Here is a 10,206-nt window from a genome sequence, read left to right on the forward strand (position 1 = left end):
TGTGATTTTGTTTTTTTCCCATGGTAACCATGAACGTATTGAAACTGAAAACTGCTCCTCCTACAAGGCACTACTAGACCATTAGATTGATGTATAGAGAGTTTTATGAGTTATATTCCACTGAGATCTGTCCAGGAGACACAAACAGACTGATGAAACCCATTTTTATATCCCATCAACCTTCCATGGGCAAGAGATAAAAATTAGCATTGCCATATAAATCATATGAAACAGAAATCATACAGCTTAGATTTTATTTAAGCAATTATTACAAGTACACTTAAAATACATGTAATTGGTTTTCACCTGCAAAATAACAACAAATATACCAACAAGTCATACTTAAACACACCATTCAGTCCTTGAAAACCGTCCATTTTCACTTAAGAGAGTACAACCCATTTCACATCTACAGGGCAGTGCAACGAATAATTTCAACTTAATCAAAAGTATTTCATCATCAAAACTGATCACAAAAAAGCAGAAAATGTATATATTGCTGTATTAATTTAAAGTTTAGAAAAGAGTACAGGAAGAGAAATCAGAAAATAGAATTGTTTTCATGGGGTTGCATCACAGCTGACACTGCTGGTAGTGTGATATCTAACCAATCTTTCTTCTTTTCACAAGTTTACAGTAAAAGTAACTTTTGCTGGATTCTTCAGTATGATTTTGTTTGTAAATCACATTTTACCAAAATACTGTGATGCTTTAAAATGTTTGAAGAGAACAACCATAATTTATTTAATACATAGGACCTTAACGTATCAAAAAATTACCATACCTTGGCTATTATATTACTTTCCCATTGTGCAATATAAATTAAAAACTTCCAATATAATTGTTTTCAAAATACCTTTCAAATTTCTAATTAACATCATTCAGATTATTAATGAGATCAACCATTTTAATATTCCATCTTAGTTATTTTTCGACACATTTTCCAAACAACATATATATTAAACCAGTTTGAGGTTCAATTAATTAAAGTAATTATTGAAAACACATAATACTACGAATTGTTATTTGATGTTTATTGAAATGTTTCAATGTTTTGATGATATAAGTGAAAAAATGAATACGGAACAAAATTATTTCGTGACAAATCACCAGCAGCTGTGGCTTTTTAAATGACAATGAAGAAATCAGTGGGATCTAATTAATGGGTTCTTTTTTATAAGTTACACAGGTTATAACCTAGATCTAGTAACAAATTATTTCTGGTTTCAATTAATCTCTAAATATTAAAGCCATTTTCTTCTGGTCTAAAATGCATCAATAAATTTTGATAAATGGCGATACCTTGTACATTTATTTCAATGGGCTCGGTTTGAACATTGATTTATTGTGCAATGAGATTTGATACCATGGCTTTCACAAATGTTAAGCCTTCAGAAGAATAAACTTGGAATGTCCACTCTTAAAAGAAGTGTATGTTGGTAATATACTTTTTTTCCTTGCATGTATTCTGGATGATACTAAAAATAATATACATTTGACAATTCCTTTGAAAAAAATGTTAAACAGAAAGACAAACAGCTACTACGACATGGAATTAAATAATCATGTGGTTTGCTGGGTAATAAGAACCAATCAATTGAAAGAATAAATTAAGTTATTTGAAATCTGGGACACAAAATGAATTATTATCCACTACCTGTACATCTGTAGCAGCTAATGTACAAACTCCAAGAGAGGAGGCCATTCAGACAGACACATGCACACGCCAAGTGTCTTTACAGTACACTCAAGACTACTTTCCTCTACACATCCACATGCAGGCATTAAATGTGACTTATACAATTATGTGAGTGATCAAACGTGATAAATTAATTTTCCTATTTCTATCAGCCATTCTCCCACACCAGATTTCCAGGCCCAGTAAAATTACCTCATTTCCTGTGAAGGAGAATGAAAGTCTGGTGTGCAAGAAGACATCACATGCGCCCACACTCACAGCCTTGCTTTCTATGACCTTTGGGACAGAAGTTGCCATCCATTCATATCAAACACACGTATATCTGAATATAACATGCACACATTTTGATGATATTTCACACATATATACAAGTTTTTTTACGCATTTCCTGACCATCTCAGATAGCATACAACATTACAAATTTACCACTGAAATACAGAAAAATTCTGTCCAATTTTTGACTAAAATACAAACAAATTCTGTCCAATTTTGCTGACACAAATATTCAAGGATAACAGGAACCAAACAAGAGTGATAGTGGCAACTGTTAATTACAAGGCAAATGTAATCCAGTCCACAAGCCTATTAAACATAATTGAGGAATTTTATGTGACTAGCTGGCTAAACCCATGCTAAAATGACATGTACACTAACCATTTAAATGTGAACACATATTTTTTCTTGTGTTTTCATTTAGGGCTATTCAAATATAATGTATATCCAACAGGAGGACTCCAGAAAAAAAGTTCTATGCATGGTGGGTGCTGCAGAAAATACAGCCTCTTCTAGATCTATGATGTTTGAATTAAATCACTTCTTTTAGGGGTCCAAGTTTGACAAACCAGGAGTCCTGTTGGGTAGATATTTTACTGAAATAGCTCTTAGTCATTTTAGGTGGAAATAATTTGTGTAACTAGGACAGAGCGACTAAGACTGGATAGAAATATCCTTATAATGACTTTACATATTTGTGTATCACTACCATTTCTCAATAAACTTCACAACTAACTAACAGGTTATGTCTTCTTCCTTGTCTCATTGTTTTAAATATATTAAGATGAGTACTATTTACATAGATATGTTTTGCACAATTTGTTCCTTTATCCTTTATATTAAATTTTTTTTAGGTGATAATTTGCAAGAGGAAAGTGAGAAAAAGAATTTTTTATTCTCTAAATGGTCAATCAATCCAATGCTTGTCTCATTTGCTTCTAATACATCAATACCATTTTTTTTTTATTACATCAGGATTTGGAATCAGGAAACAATATTTGCCTTTTGATCAATCAAATATGTGAATCACTTTTCATCACAGAACTTGTGATTTTCCAAGTCAAAACTTGAGATAGTTTCAGAATAAGGATCATTTCAAGTTCCTCTAAAAGTGTATGTAAATTATGTAGTACAAAAACATATTATATACAGCAAACAGTTACCATGTAAAAAAGAAAACTAAACTTTAATATTTTTTTATATATTTAAAGTTGATTTTCTGTCCACAGCCCAACATATTCAAACTAATATTTAGAAATCAAATATTGTCTAAGATTTTTGAAACAAATTTGAGATTTTTAAAACAAATTTGGAAACCTACAAACAATTTTTACCTCATATAGTTTAGCCAATTTCCTGAATTACATTAGAAATAATATTTGATACTATCGGTATTAATTTTTCTACTATTTGTGTTGTCTGCATACATGCTGTATCATTTTTATGGCTATCAACTACATACTGATAAACTATGAAACACACACGCCATTGAACATATCACTCTAACATACTCTTAAAGATGGAAAAATCCACAATTTTACTTCAGACTATTCATATATCCATCAAACCTGTAACATATGTTTTGAATGTTTTAGCAAACGGCATGTATCACATAAAATGCTCTACAGCACCTCGGAACATGTTTACACACTTGATCAATGTCAGCATATTCAATACGCAAAAGAAATTCAGGATCTTCATTATTAAATAGATAACCGGGAACAAATCTATTCCATAATGGATGTTAAGTTAAAAATAGTATAAGAAATAGGGTAACTGAGCCAAGTGCAGTTTTTACTTGACAAGAGCTATATATATCTATGTTAGCAGCCTCATGAGGCATTTCGTGACTTGGCTATGCTACTATTTGATACTTTAACAAAAGTTCATTTTTAATAGATTATCACTTTTTTAAATATCTACACTAATATATCTTGTTCCAAATAACTAAATTAATAAGGATTACTTACTATTTCCTTAAGATTAGCAGTTTCAATTTTATAATTTATACAAAGAAAAAACAGTAGTTTCTTTCTTTCAAAAAAGGAAATCTATGAAATGAAATTTGTTTTGTTTCCATGAAGTGCTATTTGTATCAAACCCCTATATAGTTTGGGGACAAGTTCCATTAATCATGGAAGATAAAAGTGACTGCTTCAATGTACACTTATAAATTGTACAAAGTCACTATGTACTGTCTAAGTTTTTATAGTTACAATAAAATACCAGTACACTTGCACCCTTACACCTGTATAAACTGATACTTTGCTACATCCTTTTGGCTTTATCATACCACAAAATTTAATGTCAAATAGTTTGATGACAACTTTGAACTTGGAGAGACAGAAACTGCTAACATTCTATATCATGTTTATAATATTATATAGTCAGCCAACCTAAAGAAACAGTAAGAAGAAACAAAAAATTCTCAAAATACACAATTAAGATTGGTACTACAATGTAATACACGGTCATGACCTTAAAGTGTAAAATATGCATGATCTGTAGCTATTAGTACCCTTTCCAACAAGTAAAACCAGGATTAAACAACATGGTTCGGTTTTTCGCTTTTTTTAAGCAAACTGGCAGTCTATGTATGCCATAAACTGGCATTTTCTGTATGTCAATGACAAGAATAATTTTCATTAAAAAAACACCCTTTTCCCTTCTTAACAAAATGAGAGAACATTAAAGACAAAATTTTCACCCAACTTCCCCTTGATATAGTGGTTCCAAATTTAATAAAATGTAATAGTATTGACTGAGGTACCAATAAATTACATACCATAAATTAGCAACAATTAATTTACAGTAAATCTGAAAGTGATACCACATAACATAAAACAAATTCATAAGTGAAAAGGGGAAAAATTCTGTTTTGTCGTTGTTGAAAGCATGTACACTTGGGAGTGTATCAAATTTCTAGTTATGGTACTGGCGATGTAAACATACAGGCAGTGACCAAGTCAAACATTCCCCGCTCTCTTTGTTTTCCCCCCTCGCATTTATACAATATTTTTTTCTTTTATAAACAAACAATAACATCATGACTCTCAACCATTTCCAGAATCATATTGATCTTCTGCATAACAGTTATCCTCATCCTCATCATCCTCATCGTCCATATCATCAGCATAGTCATCATCGTCATAGAAGTCAACACAATCCATTCCAGTATCAGGAGGTTTCGGTTTAAATGTTACACAGTACTCTTGTAACGTAGTAGGTACTTTCACTCCATCTTTGTTTGCCTCATCTTTTGTTCCTTCTACTTGTTTCCTGACAAACAAACAAATATTTCATATCAGAAGCTCCTCAATGCTTCCACATATAACTTGAAATAAATGTTTTTGATAAATCATAATCAAGCATACTGGGTATTTCAAAAGCAAAACATGTCCCCTACCAGCATCCACTAAAAATACAACAGTGACCTTGACCAAAAACCCTTCAAACTCTAAATTGTAGTTGATATTATGGTCCTTAATCATTGTGTGAAGTTTGATTTAAATCCTTCTGGGAATGACACTACCAGAACGCTGACAAACTTTGGCATTATGTACAAGATGGACGGAGAAAAAACCTATATTCCCCCTGGTTTTGCCGGTAGGGGACTAACAAGTTAGCTGGGAATTCTGCTAATCTCTGATTAGCTGGCTAGGCACTTGTAGGGTGTACTTGTTTACCTGATAATATTTTCATATTCTTTGTCTTTGCCTTTAGAATCCTTCCATTTCCTGTACATAACTGAGGCATCAACATTGGCCGGAGAAAATGTGTTGGGCTCATTTAACAAGGATATTATACTAAGCAAAACCGTTCTGAAAAATACAAGAAAAAGTTTCACTGATACAATGTAATTTGACTAAGTCTTTATGTTTCAGCAACTTTTTCAAAATATCTGGGAAGATATGAAAATAAACTAATATATGCCTCTATCAGTGTTGAATCACTCTTCATAGTAAATCTTCACTGGTTAATTCTGTCTGAATTTCATCATGAACTATCAATGCTGATAGAAACATACAGAAACATCATTCTTTTTAATATCACAAAATCCAAAATAGGATAGTAATTATATATAATATAAATTTTGACTAGTTTTAAGCTTGTGTAAAAAAAATTCACTGTAGGATCTTTCTTGTAGGCTAATAAATTAATTAATTTGATATATCAAAATTTGCTTCAATGCAACTTTTTAAGCTGATCTTGCTCATTCATATGGATCACTTTATACTCCTTAATTATTACTCGATTGTTTTAGTAAAATACCAGGCAATAAGACCAAATATCTTAGCAAGCATATCCCAAATAGTTGAAGCTAGCTGGCACATTGCAACTTACTGGCATACAACATAGCACTTCATCCCGTGACTTTTGATTATTTATACTGATGGTCATCGTCGGATACCTATGGTTGCTTGCACTACACTACACTTATCACCAGTGGGTAAACTTAGTGAAAAATCCTTCTTTCAATAAAAGCTATTTGATTTGCTTCGTCATATTTTCCTATTGGAATTTCAGCCAATGAGATTGAAGGTAACATTTGTATACATATAGAGGTTGTATATCAACAACAGTTGCGGCAAGTGATCTCACAAACGCGTTTCAGAAATTCAATATCAACAGGTTTGAACTATTTCAGCAGAATATTATTGCTATCTTTTTGTCTGATAAGACTAGAGATGTCTTCCGATCAATTAAAACAAGACTAATTATAAGGTGATGGAAAAGCGGGTTATTGGGAATTTCAGTCTATGTGAACACTACACAATAGTTCAATTTCAATACTCTGTTTAGCTTATTGACTCACAAATAATATGCTACGCACAGATGGGATGTTCATAACATCCCAAAAACATTGACATACTAGGTTATACTCATCTAAAATACTTAAGATCTCTAGAACTTCTTGCCTGCTATATGTTTATCACAGAATCTGCATGACTTCATAGGTGCAGCCAAATTGTTACATGTACTTTTTAATATTTTCCTCTCTAAACTAAAGAATTCTGATTCTGAAAGGGTTATGTTGATTGGTTTATGTTTAAAGAATGACATGCACATCATTGAAACAAGGTTTTTTCACAGAGTTGACCCACAGGTGATAATTGCAGCTTATAGTGTAGTACAATCAACTGTGGGAACCCGACAATGACCAGTGGTGATCATGAGTTGTTTAGATAGACTAGAATTTTATTCTTACATACTTCCTTTAAGCCCTTTCAATAATGGACCCAGCACTGACCTAATATCATGACTTAAAGGTTTCTGGTCGTGATTCTTAGGTTTTACAGACCTTTTATAAACATTCAAAACATACAATGCGCTGTGACCTTGAAAAATGAGTCGAGGTCATATTGAGTATATCAACCCAAGTTTAAACTTTTTCATGGATTTCAAATTTAAAGTTAAGATTTATTGATTCCATGCTGAAGATTCGCAATGAAATCCAGGAGTTCAAATATTTCAGATCATGGTAAAAATAATATAATGATTCAACATCATAATTAAGATAACATTGTCTGTAGCTTATATTATATATATATAGATGCTTCAACATATGAATATACCTGACATTCTGTGTGGGATTCCACCGTTCTGAAGGTAGTTCTCCACTTTGAGGGTCGTCTACTGGAGGGTGTAATATTGATATGCAAACATCTCCATTCTACCGAATAACAAGCATATTCAAATGAGTAAACCCCAAAAAGTATCATGAATACAAATTCCAATAATGACCAAAATAAGCTCTTTACATTTTTTTCAGTATGAGATATATTGTGATATAGCATGAACACAGCAGTTCATAACTTTAGTGAATATTTCAAATTTATCAAAAGTTATCACATATACATGAATTTGATATACTATACAGATTACATGCAATACGAAGTTATGAACTAAATATTTTATCAAGCAATATAAATCCAATTTTTCTGTGATACTTTCACAATTTATAATTAGCTACATGTACAGATGGTTGTAAAATGGCATTTACAAAAACAGTAGAATTGTTCTGGTAATTACAGTTACAATAAAAACACAAGATATACCAGTAAAAACCTCGAGCTCAAAAAACTTCAGGATTAATATATATATGCACCAGATGCAGGTTGCAAAATTTTCCTAAGAATATATAAATCAATTTCTTTTTTCAGTGCAGCAAGTATGTGCAGTTCTTACCTCGTATACATTTGGGTGCCACATTTTTGACATAAACTTAACACTCGGAGGGTTGTATGGATAATCTGATGGGAACTTCATATGGGCCTGAAAATAAAAGTACACTTATATAGTATGATCATAAAATTTTAACCAGTCTATTAATATAACAAGTTGTTGATTATTTATAACATGTTGACTGTGTCTTGACATTATCCTAGTAATTATTTAAAACAACTTGTTAAAACCTTTCAATCTCTACACTTTATTTCCTTTAAATTTGTGTCAGATGTTAATTTGTCAACAGTCATGTGCAAAATGCACTTAAAATCTGAATGAACTTAATATCATGAAACAGTGTTTGAGTGAAAATGAATCTTAGCCACCGATTCTGAAGAATATTCACTATTGTAAAGGAATGAATTAAGAACCCAAATATGCGTCAGATATGAGTCGATGGAGCCAGGATCCGGATTGTGGAAAGGTGCATTTATAGTTATTTTCCTGTTTTATGGCCTATTGAAACTGAGTTGGAATTATAATAGATCCACTCATTCATACAACAGGACCAAATGTGTACTAGAGTATTCTTCAATTGATATATCACATACTGGTAATTTCAGCAATGGCAAAAGCTAGTTTATAAATATCCCATTAATAGATTTTTATATTGACCAAGGTCAGTTTTTCTTTTCCTGTTCATATGACAACTGTTGAACATTTCTACAATTTAATTACTCATGATAATTATACGATTTCATGCTCTTCCAATTAAGAACCTGCAGGTCAGTTGGATACAACTTTATTTCCTTCCACAGTTTGGAAACTTGCGAAATGGAGAGAGATTCAGATTCTGCAAGACAACTTTACATTTTACAACTTTACATTTTACAAAGTGGTTGCTTGTTATACACTATTGCAAATCACCATCAAAATTTACGATTTCAGTATATTTTGATCGATTACGCATCATATTCATGAATTTCTTTTAATGAAATATTATTTAATTTGTAAATTAAACTGACTCTAATAATATATTGCAAAGGTTATATATATTTTTTTACTGTTCAAGCAATTTTGGCTAATTTTTCAGGAACAAATCCATACTAGTGTACCTATATCTGTACACGTATGATAGTTGTGTTAGCCTAGTTATTATATTTGCAAGTTAGTTTCCCCAACTTGATTAGATCTGCCATTCAACACATTTAGTTTTTGAATCAGATAATTGTTTCGCAAAAGGTCTACCCAATTATGAAAGCTAATATCAGTTAATCACGGAAAGTCGTCTGCTTTCAATTTTTAACGTGACGTCATGTAGGGCTTCATTTTTTCATTGTTATTGATCATGATCAAAATGGATTTCTCAAGACAGACTTGGTATTTTGCCAAAATTATTGATTTTCACTTAAGTGTAATATAAAACTTGCTACAGACGATTTCTTCAAAAAGAACAATGGGAATAATACAGCAAAATTCTTTGTTTGCTCCAGGAAGTCATTGAACGGAAACTTGACCGAACAGGTTTCGTGACGCAATATTAAAAACCATCAGAAATTCCTTATTTTGGAAAATATATTCTTGGTTCGAGGATTGATCCAATCAATAACCGTATGAGTGTTCACACCTTGAAATAACCTCCTTCATACAAGGTTCCTGGAGGTCCAAAGATTGCCACTTCCCACTCGAACAAATTCTCATCCTCGATCAGATTCACACGAAAGCCTTCCACTGGTTCTTCTTTAATTTTCTTAAGTTCCAGTTGTAAGGCTTTCACTGCCCCACCTAAGGGACTCTGAGCCATTCCTTCTCTTCAAATTTTGTCCAGGAGAGTACAGGTTCTGGTCAAATACGCCAAAAGAAGGGTGGTTTCCGTGGTGTTTCTCTTTGTTTTTGTTTCACACTACTGCAATATGGCGATCAGAGAAAATGACGTCACGAATTTGCCAGGTATGGAAACGAGGTTATTTAACACTGGGAAGGAGGTTCAGTTGTCGTAAAATATCCATAAAAGTAGCTATTTTATTCAATCATTCCTGATTAAATATAAAATTACATTTATTAAC

The 10,206-nt window shown here is 32.0% G+C and overlaps 1 protein-coding gene across 1 annotated transcript; it reads right to left on the reverse strand.

Moving 5' to 3' along the window:
* Positions 1-237: 237 nt before the first annotated feature.
* LOC117334076 (ubiquitin-conjugating enzyme E2 R2-like) lies at positions 238-10,068 on the reverse strand. Its single transcript, XM_033893515.1, has 5 exons — positions 9,768-10,068; positions 8,162-8,248; positions 7,549-7,646; positions 5,659-5,793; positions 238-5,251 (listed from the first exon to the last, which is right to left on the reverse strand). The coding sequence occupies exons 1-5, from the start codon at positions 9,942-9,944 to the stop codon at positions 5,026-5,028; spliced, it is 723 nt and encodes a 240-aa protein (XP_033749406.1). The 5' UTR covers positions 9,945-10,068; the 3' UTR covers positions 238-5,025.
* Positions 10,069-10,206: the final 138 nt, after the last annotated feature.

Source organism: Pecten maximus, chromosome 9 (genome assembly GCF_902652985.1).
Source record: "Pecten maximus chromosome 9, xPecMax1.1, whole genome shotgun sequence".
Lineage (NCBI taxonomy): Eukaryota > Metazoa > Mollusca > Bivalvia > Pectinida > Pectinidae > Pecten > Pecten maximus.